General features: G+C 32.4%; 1 protein-coding gene across 1 annotated transcript in view; it reads right to left on the reverse strand.

Moving 5' to 3' along the window:
* LOC144560152 (isoflavone 3'-hydroxylase-like) overlaps positions 1-12,684 on the reverse strand; it is a 61,461-nt gene extending 48,777 nt beyond the window's left edge. The window contains exons 1-3 of the mRNA XM_078309330.1: positions 12,552-12,684; positions 9,648-10,617; positions 8,911-9,507 (exon numbers count right to left, since the gene is read on the reverse strand). Of these exons, the coding sequence (XP_078165456.1) occupies positions 8,911-9,507; positions 9,648-10,556 (1,506 nt within the window). The 5' untranslated portion in view covers positions 10,557-10,617; positions 12,552-12,684. The remainder of the gene's footprint in view (positions 1-8,910; positions 9,508-9,647; positions 10,618-12,551) is intronic.
* Between the last annotated feature and the right edge of the window lie 7,417 nt (positions 12,685-20,101).

The following is a 20,101-nucleotide window of genomic DNA, read 5'->3' on the forward strand; positions in this document are numbered from 1 at the left end:
ACCATATAGGAGTTAATCGGAGAATCTTATTTTGATTGATTATAAATTGGTTATGATCAATGATAAGATGGTTATAATTAATTATACATGTTATAATTAAATTATAAATGTTATGTAAAAATAACAAGCAAAAACATTGGTTAATTTATAAACGTGTATGACACATTGTATAAAAGTTAACCGGTTAATTTATAAATGTGCAGGACACATTGTATAAATTACCGAAACAACAACCGAAAGAAAAATATATATAATTATTCAGAATAATTATACGAATATTATTTGTGTTCTGGCCGAGGGCATTCGGATCTTTTCAGATTCGTTCTTATCCGCATGACATGTCATCGATCCTATCCAGATGACACGTCATCGACACCGAAACAAATAATCGACAGAAAAATATATATATATAATTGTTCAGAATAATTATACGAATATTATTTGTGTTCGGGCCGAGGGCATTCGGGTCTTTTCAGATTTGACCTTATCCGCATGACACGTCATTGATCCTATCCAGATAACATGTCATCAATTCTATCCACAAGGGCAAAATGGTCATTTCACACCTATGCCACCTTGCATGTGTAGAAGCATGGAGAAGAATGTGGAAGGGTGTGGAAGGGGTATTTTGGTCATTTCACATATAAAAGGATGAGGTGTCAATGGCATATCTTGTAAATAGGCCGAACTTGGAGGGCATTTTGGTCTTTTGCAACCGAATCTAAACACTATAAATAGGGGTGGAGGGGTAGAGAGAAAGATATATATATATGCACATTCACATGTATCTTTTCGTGCAGAAACGAATCGGTATTTTCTCTCTTTCTCGGTTTCTCTCCCAAATAGTGTTTCGGTTGAGAAAAGAAAGTTATACGTAGTTGACGTATAATCTTGCGGGTTGTTGTGGAGAATATTTACGGGATCGATGAATAGTGTTTTACCGAATTTAGCGGTATGTCAGTTTTGCATATTGATGAAACTGAGCAACCGAAAATTCGTGTTTACGGGTTTTCGTCTTTTCCCCGTGAATAGTGTTTTTGCAGAATTCCGCGGTTTACGGTATTTCTGGCAGAAGAAATAAACCGCTCTCCGGTTAGTCCTGGTGGATAACCGATAGAGGTATCACACGTGTGATACTCCGAGTCGATTCCTTCCCTGGTGAGGCTCTACTCGCTCGGTCTGCATTCCAACTGTGATTTGGAAACAAGGTATAAATATGTTATATTAATCTATTTAATTGGTAAGTAGATTAAAGTTTTAGAAATCAATCATGGAGTAGATCTGTAAAAGGATTAAATTGGGTTTTGATGCCAAAGGAATACTGAAGGTGGACCGCCTTGGAAAGTTTCCTGACATACCCCGTTTAATCCTGAGCTTAAGTTGGCTGTAGAAATTTTTGTTCTACGGTCATTCCGCACCTTAAGCCTAAAACAGTTTCCGGTTAGCACCGCGTGAACCCCAACAGTATCCCCTTATAGTAGTTGATGTTATTTTGGATCCGAGATGGATCATATTGTATAATATGTATGTTTATTTATTTGCTATGTGACTGATGTTTGATACTTATATTATTATACTTCTGCTTCTTTATTATTTTGTTTATGTTAGCCTTGCATGCTTAATGATTAATTAAGTATGAGATCACACCTTAATTTAGAATTCCTGATTTGAGGTGTGACATTTGATAAAAGTTATTGTAAAATAAACTCATATCCAAGAAGGAATAGGATATCATATCATAAATACTAACTACTGGGAAGTACTGACACTAGTGGAAAAATAGAAATCAGGATCGGCCTATCTAGACCGGTTAGATGAGAAAACCGATCCTAATAAGTATCTGGATCAGTTTTCTTAAAAAAACCGATCCTAAAAACTATTCAGATCGATTTTTAGTAACAACCAATCCTAATTTATGAACTATTAGGATCGGTTTTTTGTGGGAACTGATCCTGATACTATCAGGATCAGGTTTTATAGAAAACCGATCCTAATAGTTCAATCATTTGGATCATTGTTACTAAAAACTGATCCTGATAGTATCAGGATCGGTCGGTTCTAACCAAAAACCGATCCTAATAGTTGACTATTAGGATCGATTTTTGGTTAGAACCGATCCTGATACTATCAGGATCAGTTTTTATAAACAACCGATCCTAATTCATAATTTACTTTTGGAAAGTAATACATATTTTTTAAGAAACTAGAAAGATAATTTTTTTTTTTGATTCCTTGAATAAACATATGAGTTATACAAATGGAATGCAAAATTGGCCGATATCACAATACTTGATACTTCACTTGCTCTCTCTCTCTCCACACTCTGAATGGTTGCAATGATGAAAAGATGTGGGTGCCGGTACTGCTGCAATTGAAGAAGTTAAGAAGGGATCACTGGAGTGGATGGTTGAAGGATTTCATGATGCGGCAAGGCGATAAATTCAAAATTTTTGACCCTCTTACAAGCATCTACGGATCTACTTTATTATGCTAATTCTATTAAAGCAATTCAAATGTATGCAAATGGATATCTACTCATTCATTCATCACAAATCTATTTACTAAAGATGATTTGGATATACCTCTACCAAATGTCAATTTGGTAAATAAAAAGAAGTCGAATTCTCTTTTAGATCTCTTGGATACCTTCGTTTGTCGAAACGGCCTCCTAGTGTTCACCTTGAACTAAACAAGGATTAGAAAGACCTTGCTAGAGATCTTAATCTAATCTAAGCTTAGAACCTAGTTAATAACTCTTCTTGTTCTTCTAATAATTTCTCACTAGGGAAACCAATAATATGAGAGGAAGAGAGATGGCGGCTACGAGGGAGAGGAAGAGAAGGAAATAAATTTTCAGAAAATTTCTTACTTCTCACATATTGAATACCTTCTCTACCTCTCCTTATATACAAATATACTAGGGTTTACATTATATAACCGTCCTAGTATAATTCTCCTTATTAAAAGAGCCAACCCTAGCCGCAGCTACAGTGCTCGCTACAGTAACTGCTACATTGCCAATCTCAACTCATATTCATTTTGGGTTTTAATAAACTTATGTTATAACAATGTTTTGCACATTATTAATTATGTGTCATGTATATTATACTATATAATATGCACCATATTATACCAAATAATATATATGCACACTTCTCATAAATTTATCTTCGTTCTAAGCAGTCATGATATTTATTTATCACATGTATATTATTTCATGTCATATGAAACAATATACATCATATAAATAAAATATCCTTCTTGTTTCTCGTTCAGTTGGTGTGACCTATATGGAGGATCTGTGTTATGTTGGCAATGGCATAAAATATTTTATTACCATAAACTATAAGTGGTATTCTAGCTACACATTATAGTTACCCAAATAACATAGATGTAAAGTATCTTTTTTTACAATACATGATCCTTTAAAGTAACGTTACGAATAACATTACTTGTGTCCATTCCTTGCCACATGATATTATGAATAATATACAAAGTCGGACTGTGTCATCTTTGTATTATATTTGTTTCTTGGTCTCTTAAGTAAATTATAAATATATAACTGCACTTCAGTTATATCGCATGCATTATAATTCTACTTTACCAAGGGGCCCATAAAATATCATCACTCATTATAAATGAGCGGCAATGATACTTTTGACATATAACTTTCTCCCGCACAAGTTATATACAAGGAACTAATATTTTTGTCACCACTTATGATAAGCAGCTTTTAATACTAATTACATTATATACTTCTCATGTGAAAAAGAAATACATCTCATATCTTAGAATTCCAAGACACAATGAAAATATTAATGACACTAACATAACCCATATAATATTTTCATTCGTTAGGTCTGTTCAATATATGAAACCTTTCATATACTCATGTTATTAAACGATAAGCCTTTATCAATATTTATAGAACTACAATGTACTTTAATCAACATGACAAACTTATCATGGTATATTAGTGTTCCATGCTAATAACCAAGTTTGTGAACATTTTAGAGATTTATGTTTGTCATCATATAGAGTTCTATGGTTCAAGACCAAGAGCATCTTCTTGAACACTTCTAAAGATAAACATAAATTTCATGGAACAAAATGCATGTAGCATCCAATTCATAAACATAACATATAAAAGTGATCAACATAAGATAACTTTTAGAACACATATCTAACAATGGTGTCCCTTAGAGAGGCTAATATATACAATCCTAATTCCAATTATTTTATAAATTACTTTATAAATTATTTTAATAAATTATTTCGATCGATGTAGCATTTGGCAAATTGGAAGAAGAAAGAGATACATTTCCAGAGAATAGTAACATTGAAAAAGAAATTACTTGATTAACTAGAGAGTACATTAGATTGAAGCAAATTGAGCACTCCAGGAAGTCGGTATGGATTGTGGCTATCTCATTTTCTTCTTCAGTCTTGTTTTGAGGAGATGTAGGATTCAAAGTCTTTCGTTCCTTGGTTTTACTCTAAGATGGAGGATTCAAAGTCCTTACTTCTTTGATTTTACTCTGAGAAGACGGAATATTCAAAGTCTTTCCTCCTTCGTTAGTCTTTCTCCGCTTGGCCATTTCGCCTTCGCCTTCTATGACATCCGAGGATAATTTCGCCTTTGCAACCATTGAGAGTGTGGAGAGAGAGAGAGCAAGTGAAGTATGTGATATCGACCTTGGTTCATATGTTTATTCTATGGAATAAAAAAAAATTATATCTTTCTAGTTTCTTAAAAAAATATCTATTATTTTTCATTTATTAGGATCAGTTGTTGCTCCAAACCGATCCTGATAGTATCAGGATCGGTTTTCTTTCTAACAACCAATCCAGATGTGTTAAAAGGTTTAATTAATAAATTAAAAAAAATATTTTTGTATTTAATACATTATCTGGATCGGTTATTAGCAATAAAACTGATCCAGATACTATATGGATCGGTTATTAGCAATAAAACCGATTCAGATACTATCTGGATTGGTTATTATCAATGATTTAAATAGCGTTTATCGCGTCATAGCGGCCGGGTTAAAAAAATTGCGCTATACCCAAATAGCGGCGCTATAGCGCGAAATAGCGCGCTATAGCGGCGCTATTTAGACATAGCGCCATAGCTTTTATGGGAGAAAAATGCTATAGCACCGCTATAGCGCGCTATTTAGAACATTGGTTATTATCAATAAAACCGATCCAGATGTTTATGTTATAAAATTTTCAAATTATTCATATACTATCAAGATCAGTTCTTAGAACAAACCGATTCTAATAGTTGAACTATTAGGATCAGTTGTTTAGAATAACTGATCCTGATAGTATCAGGATCGGTTTTATTGATAACAACCGATCCTAATAGTGCATATAAAGCTGAATTCAGGCTGATTTTTGTCAGAAACTCGTCTCTCTTCCTAGGTCTCGCCTCTCTTAAAGAGCGCAACAACTATTTCGCCCTGCATTAATTCAGCTATCTCAGCTCTCTTTTCTCAGATACATTTGATCATCTCTTTTCTCTAATTTGATATTAATGGAGCACCATTTACTGGCTATGATTCGGTTCAAACCATAAACCCTAAATCCTATACAAGTGAGTTATGATCCCTGCTCAAAATCTAAACCTTATAAGTTTTGATTTAGCTCTTTTATTGGTTCCACAAGCTTTTAAGTTTGAATACCTCTTCTCATTTCAAGTTTTTCTTTAAATGTGGAGATTTGGATGCACACGCATATATATGTTATATATGCTATATGTGTAATTTATGAGCAAATATATTAGCTATATATGACCTATATATTATTTATATGTGGAGATTTTCTTTATAAGTTTGAATACCTTTTCTTATTTCAAGATTTGCATGCACACGCTTTTGAGTTTGCTATATATATGCTATCTAAGCTTTTTTTTTTTATTTCAACTTGTAGGATATATATCATATATGTTATATATGTACATCTCTTAATTAGGTTCCGATTTTCCGGTTTAATTTTGTAGATTGGGTATTATTGAGAGATTTGGTGCAGCTATCTTCATCTCACTCGATCCGGCATCCCAAAAAAGTTGTAAGTACTACAACCTAGAACTCATGTTTAATTAGTTTTGTGGATTAATGTGTTTTTTTTGTAAGAGTGTATAGCTAGAGTACATAGATGTATTTATATTAGCTTAGGTATGTAGCTAGAGTATTGTCTTACGAGCCACAACTGCATGATTAATGCCTTTAGGTCATGATATCCGTTCAAAATTAATCAATTAGGGATTAATTTTGAATAGTCCCCATTTTGAGACTGCTCTGTGAATACTTTGTCTCATTTAGGATGTGGCCACATGTTAGTCGTGTTTAGCATTTAAGAAAATTTCGGCAGCATTTCCCCTTAGTTCCCTGAGTGGTCGGTTCAGATAAGGTATATTATTACTAACTTCTTATACTTCTTAATTTGTATCTATATGACATAGTTATAGTTAATTATAGATTTTATTTCAATTTATTACGAAACTTTGAAGGAACCACGCAAAGAGGTACAGGTTCCAGGAGGTCGGAACGCAATGAGTCACGTCAAGGCGTTTGATCATATCAATTTTGACAAGCTGGGACGAACATTCAAGCAGCTGCGTGATCGGTTTTCGAAGCTAGATGGCAGTCCATTCACAATTGATCCGCCACTTGATCTTTTCTGTTCACCAGACTCCATATCCGTTTATGCAGATGATTATGCGGCCTTGCTTACACCGCGGGAGTGGCTCACTGTACCAGTAATTCAGATCTGGATGCTGTGAGTTAATATTCGTAATAATTACATAATTTAGTACTTTTAATTCAAATTTCACAAAATTGAGAACACTTGTATGCCTTTTTCTTTTTTAGGTATTGGCACAAATTTATCAAGGAGGAGTTTCCCGATGAGCAGGTTGGTTTCATGGACCCCGAGAGAACGAATGTCAACATGCTGAATGATGACCGAGGAGGTGTTCTTCAATACATAGGGAAAGCACTCAAAGCAAATCGGGACAAGAGATTGATTTTTATACCTTATCATCATATGTTAGTGTTATATATATATTCTAATTTCATTATATTTCTTTCTATTCATATAAATTATAGAATATGACATGCTACAAACCTAACATGCAGAAATCATTGGACATTGGTTGTGCTTATGCCAAGAGAAAGTGCATTGTACGTGTACGATTCAGACAAGAAGAGTAAAAAAATGCTAATGATCACTGCTGCAGTCGAGGAGTAAGTGTCTTTCTAAATTTTATGCTTGTTTAGAATGCATTAGATTTTTTTATTATTTTATCATTTTTAATATCTCTCATAAGTACTGATTGCTCAATGTGCTAATATTTCAACAGTGTCTTCATCAGGGTAATGGGTACTTCTTTAAAGATTCATAACGACTGTAAGGTAATAGTTCCTATTGAGATATATGATTATAGGGACCTAGATGCAAAAAAATGTTAATATCTAGACATAAAAGCCAGTTGTATGCTCATTAACATACATTTCAATATTTTCAAACTTGTTATATAGTGCCCACAACAACCTGCCGGCTGGGAATGTGCATATTATGTCATGTTGCTCATGGAAGACATAATAAACGAACACATGGATTCTTTTCCGAACTTAAAGGTATGCATTTATATACTTTCAAAAAGTAATTAAACATTGTTGCTTCAAATATAATTGTGCATGCTCTTTTATCTTTTAAAAAATGCAGGACATTCCCGCTAAACATACTGTACAACGCTTGAGCAACTTACGAAAAATGTGGGTTCAAAATTTTCTAAATGAGGTAAAGTCGACAAGAAGGAGTACAACAATTTAGGATGTGATGTGTAAACTTAATTTGCATGAACATGAATTGTTTGTAATAATTTAGGATTTGTGTATGATATTTAATTTAGGATGTGTATGTTTGTATGCATATATATTTCAATATTTTTATGTGATTTGTATCTGTAGCATATTGGGTCAGTATATATATATATATATATATGGAAGCTGGCCTAATAAATTAAATTTTATTTTTTAGATTCAACCAAACATCAGGATCGGTTCTATTTAAAAAACCGATCTAGAAAACAAATTTAAATAAAAAAAATTATATTTTAACATATCAAGATCGGTTATAAATAAAAACCAATCTTGATAGTGAAGTATCTGGATCGGTTTTGTTTATACAACCGATCTTGATATAATTTTGGAAATTTTTATATTTTTATATTTTGAACTATCAAGATCGATTTGAAATAAAAAACCAAAATCGATCCAGATGCTAAAATATCAGGATCGATAATACATAAAAACCGATCTTGATACTTAAGTATCTGGATCGGTTTTAAATAAAAACACAAAACCGATCCATATGCTAAACTATCAGGATCGGTTATACATAAAAACCGATCTTGATAGTTAAGTATCTGGATCGGTTTTGTTATGTACAGATGATCTTGATATGTCAAAATATAAAAATACAAAAATTTCAAAAATTATATCAAAGAAAACCGATCCAGATACTAAACTATCAAGATCAGTTTTTATGTATAACCGATCTTGATAGGTTCTCATCTGGATCTGTTCTCAGATATAACCGATCTAGATAAGTGCTTATTAAGATCAGTTGGTTAAAAAATAAAAAACCGATCCTGATAGCATCAGTATCGCCTTCATCATGATCAGTTATATTCCGATACTAATAGGTGTATATAACTGATCCTGATTTCTCATTTTCCACTAGTGTGATACTAACACCATTAGAAAAGCAAAATGCCTTTTACATATTATAAGATGCAATCCAATAATCCAGCTAATTAATAATGATATTATAACTTCTTAAAAGGACACTACGAGTCTACGACTATGCGCAGTCACAAGGGGATCATAATCCAGAAAGAACCTTCATCATAGCTTCTCGAGGCTGATACATTGCTTCGAGTGGAACTGCTTTAGGAAGGGTTAGACCAGAACCTTCACTTAGGTCAACGAGTTCATTCGTTGTTCTTTCCCAGTCAAAACATTGAATCAGAGTTCCTATAATCAACCCGATTTGTCGCATGGCGAGGCCTTCTCCCGGGCACCTTCTCCTGCCCATCCCAAATGGTATCATAAACTTACCCTCCGCCTTCCCATTTTCGAATCTCTCTGGCTTAAATTTCTCAGGTTCTTCCCATATGTCTGGATCTCTGTGGATATGATACACATTCACTAACACCATTGTTCCTTGTGGGATGTTATAGCCTCCAATGGTGACATCTTCGCGTGACTCATGAGGCAAAAGAAGTGGGACACCAGTGTAAAGTCTGAGCACCTCACTCAGAATGCATCCAAGGTATGGAACCTGAGCAATGTCTGACTCCGTTATCAACCGTTCGTTACCAATGTGCTTGTCAATTTCAGCTGCGGCCTTCTTTAGTACATGGGGATTGTTCAGTAGGTTGGCCATCACCCATACCATTGTGTTAGATGAGGTATCTGTTCCAGCGAGAATCATGCTCTGAATTTTAAAGGAGAAATATAATTAAAACAAAATATTAATTTTAGTTAAAAGATACAGTCAAGATATTAAATTTTGTTTTCGGTATGTACTTTTTCAAATATTAAAGTAATATTATATTAGCTTCAGACTTAACATACCTGGCTGATGTTTCGAATTATTTTGTCACTGTATCCATCTGGATCATTTTTCTGCAATTCAAGCAAATCAGCTATTATTGTTTTCTTTGTTTCAACACTATTTGTCCTGTGTTCTTCAATTAGCTTTTGGATCATCTCTAGCTGCTGCTTTATCAAGTGTGCTTTTTTCTTTATCACTCGATTTAGATCCAAAAACCTAAGAATTGGTACAAAGTCTTCTATATTAGATGCCCCACTCAAAGCAGATACCTCCTCCACTACTTCCCTAAACCGCTCAGTCTCCTCCATGTCCTTTGTGTTATCTCCAGAGAACCTCTTCCCTGCTATCATAGTCATGAACACATTAAGCGATAGTCTATATAGACTTCGTTTCAGCTCCAACTTCTTCATCCCATTTTTGCCCTTTGATCCGATACAACCAGTCTTCCAAGAGTTGAAGAGTTGGCGTGCCATGTCTTCGATCTCTCTTGCGCGAACATTTGACGAACCATGTAACTGCTGAGCTGAGAGGAGCTCAACTGCTGCAATCTTCCTGATACTACGCCAATAGGGACCGTAGTTAGCATTACCTATTCCAATGACATTTCCGTCACTCTGTTTGGCTGATAATAATTGGGGTCTGTTCGCTAAGGCCAAGTCATGGGTGGTGAAGCATTCTTCAGCCAATAACGGAGAGGAGATCACATAAACTGGTCGAGAGCCGAAGCGTAGAAAGGTGATGGGGCCATATCTCTGAGATATGCGTGCCAGAGTTTGATGGAGGGGCCTTTTGAAAAGATAAAGGTGGCCAATAAAGGGCAGTGCCGGAGGGCTCGGTGGCAGTTTCCTTGTGTTGGTATAAGAGAGAACAAATTTTACAAAGGCAATTAGGAGAGCAATGGAGACGAGGATGGCTTGTAAATCCAACATGGGTGGCAAATCGGTGGTTATATGGAGTAGTGATGTGGATACCCAGTACAGGATGGCAAATCTGCGGGGATATATTATGTTAAGCATATGATTCATCATGAACGGTTTATAATTTTTATTACTAATTTCAGGAATGAAGTAAATGAATAATGACAAGTGAATTATTACTAATTTCAGGAATAAAGACAAGTGAATTAGGAAGGTAAATATGTGCTGAAATTTTATTACTAATTACAACAATGAATTAAATGAATAATTATAAGCGAATTAGGGAAGTAATCATTGCTCAAAATTTATTACTCATTACAAGAATGACGCGCGTAGACGAATAATTATAAGTAAATTAGGAATTTGAGTAAATATTTGCTGAAATTTTATTACTAAGGTAAATTCGAAAATACGAAGATATGGAGGCTAAGAAGAAAATATATTGTCAAACTGCACTACACAATAATATATTTCAAAATTTTAAATTAACTACTTGCAGTACATTTATTCATATATTTTGAAGTTAGCAACATGAGATCATTTAAACCATCATACATGTGTTGTACACGATTTAATTACACTCACAACTACTATAATAATTCAACCACAAGTAGAACATCTAAGGTTATATTAGAATCATGCATGTGCGTTGGGAGATATATTATAAGAGAACAAAAAAAATTCATACAAAATAACATATTTTTATAAATAATTTAGACTAAATGACAAATAATATTTCTTAAATGGAATATTAAATAAATTTTATACGTATATAATATTGTTTAAATTGCATTTTTTTTTTATCTTTCATACATATTTTCATAAAAAATATCAAACAAAATGATATATTAAATAACAGATAATATTTCTTGATTGGTATAAATAAAATGAAGACATGACCAATCAATTATCAATCAATTAAAAAAAATTAAATAAAATTAAAAAAATAGAAAGAAATAATGAGCAATCAGTAAGATGAAACAATTTGCATGTGAAGAGTACGTGTGGTGACTATACGTAAAAGTACATTGCAAAAGATGCACAAAATTAGAATATTTGATTGGAATGTTGATATTCAATATGAAATTTCATCTTTTAATCAAGACCGTTGGCGATTCAGAATATCTACATGCTTAATATAAGAATAGAGATATGGTCGAATTTGTTTAGATAATGAAATGAGTAAAGCTATCATACACTATGCTCGCCCAAAAAAGGCTTAGTGAGCATAAATCTAAAATCAATTAGATTGACTTCAAATGACGAATTTAAATCGTTGAAACCGATTTACTTCAAGAATGATGTGTGTACATGTAAAATTATCAAATTTTCAAATTCATTTAGTACGAAGTCGAGCGGTAAAAAAAAAATAAGGTTTATCAGTTATTATAAAGCATTCAATTTTCATTATTATTTTACCACTTGAATTTGTACTAAATGAATTCTAGAATTTGAAAATTTTGCATCTACACACATCACTCGTGAAGTAAATTGGTTTCAACAGTTTGAATTTGTTATTTGAAGTCAATCCGATAAATTTTAAAGTTATATGATCACTAATATTTCTTGATAAGTATAGTATATGCTAGCTTTACTCGAATAAAATAATAATTATTTCATGAATTTCACATCTCATATTCTACTAATTTAAAATTAAAGGAATCTACCAACCGTTTAGGTGTCAACATGAGAAATGCACGAATTTCAAACCAATCTGTGTGGATATCTATGCATCGTCTATAGATCAGATTTAAGATAGAGAAACAAAATAAATATTAATAATACAAGGAATAAGTAAAATAAAAACAAATACAATTTGTAAGAATAATCAAATTTACATTACATCGATCCGAGATTGTGTATGTGTATTGCTATTTTATATTAAAGTACACATCCAAGCATATTTATTTTAAATTCAATAATTTTAACTATCTTTACTATTAAGTTTTTTTTTTCAACAAGTTAAAGCAAGAAAGAAAAAAATTAATTTATTGATTTTAGGGTTACCCGGAATTCAAATAACCAAGTAACAGAGGGGGGTGGGATTGTTGTCACGGCTTGAGAGTGCTTGCGTTGAACGGGGTTGTTTAGATCGGAGGGGGTACTACGGCTATGGGTGGGGTGGCCTTAAGGGCTAAGAGAAAGAGAGAGGGAAGGAGAGATTGAGGCGGTTTTGAGAGAGCAAGAGAGGGCGATTGTGTTGGAGGTGAGGTGAGGAGTTTAAATAGAAGGTGGTTAGGGTTTTGTTCTAGGGTTTGCTTTAGTTTTGGGTTAGGTTGGGTCAATTATTAATGGGCTTCATTATGTTTAATAAGAGTAGAACTATATAGGGTGTTCTTAAGTTCACCAAGCACTTTAGTGAATAAATATATTAATGGGCTTCATTATGCTTGAGAGTCTCTGTTCTTCGATTTGTTTTCTCTACTTGAATAAATATGTTCACTTACTTTAATTTGATAGATAATACAACTAATAATATTTTTCTAGATTTATTTCTGACTTCAATAGTTTAGATTTTTCATTATTAATTAGTAAATAATAAGGTTTCCTTTCTGATATTTTGCATAGTCTCAGTAAATTTCTATTAGACAAATACAGTCTTCTAACACTCATTTTCTAACGGTTGAAACAGTTCTTAGTTTGTAACTGGTAGATTAAACGTGTTTGTAACAAGTTTGTAAATAAGTTCAAATATTGTCTATCGGTTGAGCCATCAGTAACCGACAGAAGAGGTTGCTAATGTTTTTCTATCCATCGAAGAGACTTAAAATTAGTAAAAAGACTCAAACCGAGTATGCAATTTATTAGATATCAAAATCAAGTACTACAGAGAGAACTAATCTCTCATGGGTACAAAAACAACCATAGAAAAGGTAAGGAAATACATAGTAAATTTGACTAAATTAATGAAAGAGTAAGAAAAGGGTTACATGCACCAATCTCTAAACTTCCTTCGCCTTCTCCACCGTCTTCGTCTTAGGCTCTCTCAACTGTCCCGTTTGATTCTTAATTTGAAGTAAAATATGGTTGGAAAAGGTGGAAATAGAATAATGGAACAATGAATGTCTTTTCCTTCTGTCTCTTGGCATATTTATAGCCCCCTAGGACTGTCTGGACTGAGATCGGGAAGTGAATTCGCGATTCTGGCAGTCAGTCAGTTCTGGCAAGAAATCAGCAAGTCTGGAAGTTTTCGCATTGTCACAGCTTTAATAGAAAATCGACAATCATTTTTTGCATATTTGTAGATGATAACTTAGTCACATAAAAAAGCAAGAAATAAAATATTGTGGCTCGGCAAGCACCAAAGCAAAATATCGGATTATGGCATCAACCGCAAACAAGTTAACTTGGATTAAGCAACTTCTAACGGACATTGGATCACACAAAACAATTCGATAAAAATGTTTAGTGATAATCAAGCAGCACGACATAGCACATAGCCTCCAATCCCGTATTTCACGAACAGACAAATTACATTGAAGTGGATTGCCACTTCATTACAGAAAAACTCAATCCAAAGAAATAAAAATTCCATTTGTACAAAATTGAAGTGAAGAATAATTAACGGATATATTCACTAAAGGATTAGATCCAAGCTAGACCTTTCAAAGATAATAATCACAAGTGAGGACTAATCAACATTTACACATCTAACTTGAAAGGAAGTGTTCGAAATACGGCTAATAGAGCCGTTGTAATAAAGTTGAAAATAATGGCTAGGCTACAACCATTATATATAAATATGGGTGAAAACGGATCTGGATTATTCGCTCTGAATCCGATTAATTCAGAGCGGATAATTTTCGAATTCGGATACGAATTTGATTACAAATATCTAAATGGAGCGGATAATTATTATTATGCCATCATTAGTTCACTCATTTCACGTTGTTGTTGTTAGTGTTATTATCATTATCATAATGATCTTTGTCATCATTTATTATTATTATTTTTTTTTTATATTGTTTCGTGAGATATAATTATTTGAATAATATTAATAACACATTGTGAAAATAAAGTTGGGAGAAAAATTAAAATTATAGGTAATGTTATCTATATTGTTGCTTGATATATATTTTCATCTCTAGTTTAGTATGCTGTGTTCTAAATTATATAATGTTACTTTTTTTAAATTCAAAAAAAAATCAGTCACATTTATTTTGTGTCTGCGCATTCGTATGTCACTCACATTTAATTGTTTTTCCTATAAGAATGAACTATTTTTTGTGCATTTAGTCAGTCCAAGAATTTGTAAGACGAAACTAACATTTATATATTTTTTAATTTAAAATTATTTTGTAATTTGTACTCGTCAAACAAATCAAATTAACTACATATTATTCGTGTAAAATAGACATTTTGTTATTTCTGCACGGATTGCCAATTTAGTATAGGTTTGGTTCTTTCTCACATAAAAACCATTGACAGCCCCACCAGCGAAAACCATTACCACGTGTCGATCTCACGTCCCTCCTCTCTTCTAATCACGGTGTAAACATTCCTGTAGCTTTCTGTTTACCCGGAAGATATAGCACCGTTACACGGTGTTGTGTACTATGGAAGATACAGACGATTAAATGTGGACTGTGGGTCCCAGATTTGATTCGGTGGGCGGAGTCAGTTACTATCAATGGATGCGGACCCCACTAACGATAAAAAGGTCAAGAAACTAACCAATTAAAATTGAGAGGAGACTGCCCCTCAGCCCATGCGTCAATGTTGATTAAGAGAACACGAATTGAAAGGAATCAATCGAATTTCATTCATCTCTGAATAGCCATACATCATACAACGGAAAGAAAAAGAGAAAACAAGTAAATTCCAAACAATTGACAATTCTTTTCATAATCTCAACCACTAATCTAATCCTATAATTATAGGCGATGCCTGTCCAATTGGAACCAATCTAAGTTAGATCTCTCAAATGTTCTTCCGCTTGCCATATCATATCAGTGTACGTGTGGGATAGAAATGCTGGGTTGGGCCTACTTTCCCGCGGGAGTTCTCTTCAACGGTTCTGTTTGGTTTTGTTCAGTTGAGTTTAGAAATTTTAAAATTGGTTAGACAAAATTAATTAAAATTATTAATCTCATATCTCATCAGAACCAAACATTTAAAAAAAAATTCAAAAATTACAATAAAAATGATATATTGCTTGGTTTGGTTTAAAACCGGTTAAAATGAAACAAACTAATTTTTTTAATTCGTCTTTTAAAAAATTCAAAAAATTATCCAAAAAAATATATATATTTATTTTTATGATTAATATCATACAAGGATCTAAATAGCGATTGTAGCTGCATAGCGGGGAGACCAAAAAAAAAAGCTATTGCGAATAGCGTAGCTATAGCGGAAGCTATCACACATAGCGATTTTTCCTTTTCAAACTTTATATTCTATATTTCTACTAATTATCAACATAATCAATATTAGAGAATTGATGTAACAACTAAATGACAACTAATCTAAGTTTATACTTTTTATCAATTACGCAAAAAGGAAAAAAAAAATCTAAAAAGTAACATTATTTATTAGTTTATAATTCATGGTATTACATATTATAATAGACAAAGAGCAATTAATTTTATAAGGTAAATGAAGTCAATATACATATTTAAACATTTTATAATTATAATAATAATCAAAATTAGCTTTTAATTGAAACGAATGATAATAATTTTACAAATGAATACTATAAAAAGAGTAATCAAAATGAAGAATTAGTATTTGAATATTTCTCGATATAGAATGATAGAATAAATCACAAATAAAATAGAAGCATATAGTTTGGTTTAGTATACTTATCGTAGAAGACCATGTAGCATTAGAAATAAGAATAGAAGTACAGAAGTCCATATAAATTGCAAAAAAAAAAACATGTAGCATAGCGGTAGCTATAGCGGGTCTCATATAGCAGTAATAGCGGTCAGCTATTATAGCTATAGCGGTCGTAGCTGAGTTAGCGCAATTTTATCTCATAGCTTAGTGTTTATGGTCCGGAAAAGCTATAGCGTAGCTATAGCGCCGCTATAGCTAGCTATTTAGAACCCTATTATCATATCTTGATTCAATCGAACAAACTGAAATTTACTTTAATTTGTTCGGTTTGACTTTTGAAAATCGAATAAAACTTTGGTTTGTCTATTTTAGTTCGATTTGAATCTAACCGAACCAATGAACACCCCTAAGTGACATTTCAGGAGAATAGTATTCTCCTGACACATATTTAGTATACCAACCTGCAACAAAAATATGCCATTATCCGCAAGGGAAAAAGTTACTATTTATCGATGGTACACACCGACATACACCGACATAAATTACCATTTTTTTAAGTATCTATACTACTAAAGTATCGATGAAGATATGGTCGGAAAAAAATATATTTTTAATTTTTTTGCCAATATGAAATGGAGGATACAAACGATTGAGTGTAGATTGTGGGTCCCTGATTTGATTCGGTGGGGACTGAACCCTATATCGCTGTCTGTGGTCGGAGTCACAGTGACAAACGAATAGTTCGGATTTAGTTTTGGTGGGTTAAAATTTCGTGTTTTGGGTAAATTCAAGTATAAGTCGAGAATTATTCAGTACGACAAGTAATGAAAAAAACACAAAAAATAATAAAACGAAATAATAAAATAATAAAGCAATTTTTTTGTATTTTTCTCACGAATAATTCGTAATTCATCTTTTAATCACGAATAAAATATATTATACATTTTTTTAAGTTTTATTCAGTGCGATAACATTAATAAAACGTGAATTATTCACGAATTTATTGTGTATGTTGTGGAGTCATTATCAGTGCATGTAGACCCCACCAACGAGAAAAAGGTCACGAAACTAACCAATAAAAATTGAGTAGGAGGTTGTGTTGTTGGGTCACCTGACCTGATAAGCCAATGCGTCAATGGGCCCGTGTGCTGTGTGAACCTCTCAATTGATTAGTTGAATCAATCTACATCGATCCTTCCGGTCCAGTGGACGTCAGGATCAGTATAAGGGCTAGGGACAGCATCCTTCCGATCCAGTCCAAGCCGAAAGGCTACCCTCCCTAGGCTTCAACCCTACCCGATCCATAAACTAGGAATGAATAGAGCTTGAATTGATCGGTTTTGTCTACTCTTTTAATTTGAATCTAATAAATCAGATTATGACATTTTCAACTCATATTTAATCACCGTAGTTTAATATCTGTTTAACCCGTATTATTTTTCGACGGTCAGTTTTTTCCATATTTTACGGGTTTCATCAACATAACAAATGTCGAATATATATAACAACATAATTAACTAATTGTTATTAATAATTAAAAAAAGGTACGCATAGAACATAAATCCAGTAACATGTGTGCAACGAATTTTATTCCGTCATGACAACTGACCAAAGTATATATTTAAATGAAAAACTTCTAAATTTAAATGCGCTGTCAACTATATATAATTTGAAACTCAATCAACTATATATCAACCAAATGATTATTATTCAAGGGGGGGATTTCATGTGTAGCCTTCAAAAATATGAAAATTACGTATATCCCCTTCTAAAATTCATATTATCATATTTACCTTTGTAAGGTATTCATTTTGCTCTTCATTAAAAAAAATGAAAACATAAAACATAGCATGTTTTAAAAAAAATGAAATTATGAACATAGAGAAGAGAGTACGTAATTTCCAAGTTTTCGAGGGGTATATACATCAAATTCTCCCCATTTTTCAAATATACTGAAGGTCAAACAATTGTCAATCTCTATTAAATTATAGATCTACTAAATATATATATAAAAAAAAGTAAATTGAATTTTTGTTTGTGATTTTAATAAAAATTTACACTAGATATCTAAGCTGTCAAATGATTTTTTTTGTCAAATCAAATTAAGATGTGTTAGTATTGCACATTCAACTATTACAGAATACACAGTCGATTTTTTTCCTTGTTGTTCTCTTTTTATTTTGACACTGGTATTAGTCTTAGAAGTACTGAAATTATCATCATTTATTGTACAAAAATAACGTGCATAGTATAAATTAAATCTTACAAGTAATGATATAGATCTAAAATGAAGATAACAATATATTAAAGAATGTGAATAAAACTAGGGTGTTCTTAAGTTCATCAAAAAAAAATAGTAAGTTTAACTTCAAAATTTATTGGAATGACTTCAAATGACGAATCGAAACGTTGAAATCGATCTACTTCACGAGTGACTCAATTACATATCAAATTTGTAAATTAAGTCTTTTTGAGGAGGGTTCAAATGCCTCCATTTTGAATAATTTGATAAATCAAAACTTAAAACTTAAAAATCAAAATAAAACTGTTGGATATGAATTACATCATTTTATTTATTCACATGTAAAAAAAATATGACATTTCAACTTTATTTTGGTTTTCATCAAAAGCTTGTAAAAATGTACTAATGTGGATAATTTATAGACGTTAATTTTTCAACTTATTGATTCACACAAAACCAAAATTGAAATGTGATAATTTTTTTATGAGCACATAGAGAAAATAACATATATCACATCTAACGATTTTATTTTGACGTTTATGTTTTAAATTTTGAGTTATTAACATGTTAAAATTGGAGGCATGATGGAGGCATTGAACCCTCCTCTTGAATTAATTATATACAAAGTCAAGTGGTAAAAAAAATTATAAGTTAATTTTAAAATATTCATTTTTCATCAGTTTTTGACCACTTGACTTTGTATAAAATTAATTCAAAATTTTATAAATATGGCATGTAAACGCATCACTTGTGAAGTACATCGGTTTAAAATGTTTGAATTCATTATTAAAATTATTTTGATAGATTTTAGATTTAAGCTCGTCAAAAAACTTGATGAAGTTAGGAACATCCTTGTTCTACTGGAAGAATGTTTCATTCATACTAAATTATGTTACTTGTGTCACTTTCTTCTTGTTTAAAACCGAAAAAGTAATAAGAGTTCAGATTAAAAAAATAAAAACCGAAAATTTAAAATGCATGTGAAATAAGACAAGGCCCAAAAAGTTGGGCCCATTCCTCTGAATTACAATGGCATATTCACCTAATTACAGGCTGATGGTTAACTACACATCATGAAATTACGAAGAACAATTAGTTGGTGGATAACGAAATGCTCAACCAAGCCCAATTGAAATAGGCGAGCGTTAGATAGCACTAATTATATAATATACAATACATGACTCCACACAACACATTCTAAAATAGAATCCAAATTAGTCGATTCCCTGTCAAACTAAATTTGTAATGCTTGATGTTGGGCCGCCTTTTCCTAGCTCAAACCAAATTTCTCGTCCAGCGAAAAGGAGGCTCCGAGACTAAGTTCTAATTAATTTAGAGCCTAATCAAAGCAGCAGGGACTACCTGGTGTGAAAATAACTATCATCTGCCCTTTTTTTTAATTTTGACTAAATGTCAGAGCGGCAAAAAAGCTCATAGCGATTCGCTTGTTAATAGTTCGTTAGTAAGCCAAGCTGTTAAAGAGCCAACTTGCCACCAGTTTGATCTAAAATTAACGAGTTTGAGTTAGAGCCTAGTT

Source organism: Carex rostrata, chromosome 10 (assembly GCF_964058835.1).
Source record: "Carex rostrata chromosome 10, lpCarRost1.2, whole genome shotgun sequence".
NCBI classification, from domain to species: Eukaryota; Viridiplantae; Streptophyta; class Magnoliopsida; order Poales; family Cyperaceae; genus Carex; species Carex rostrata.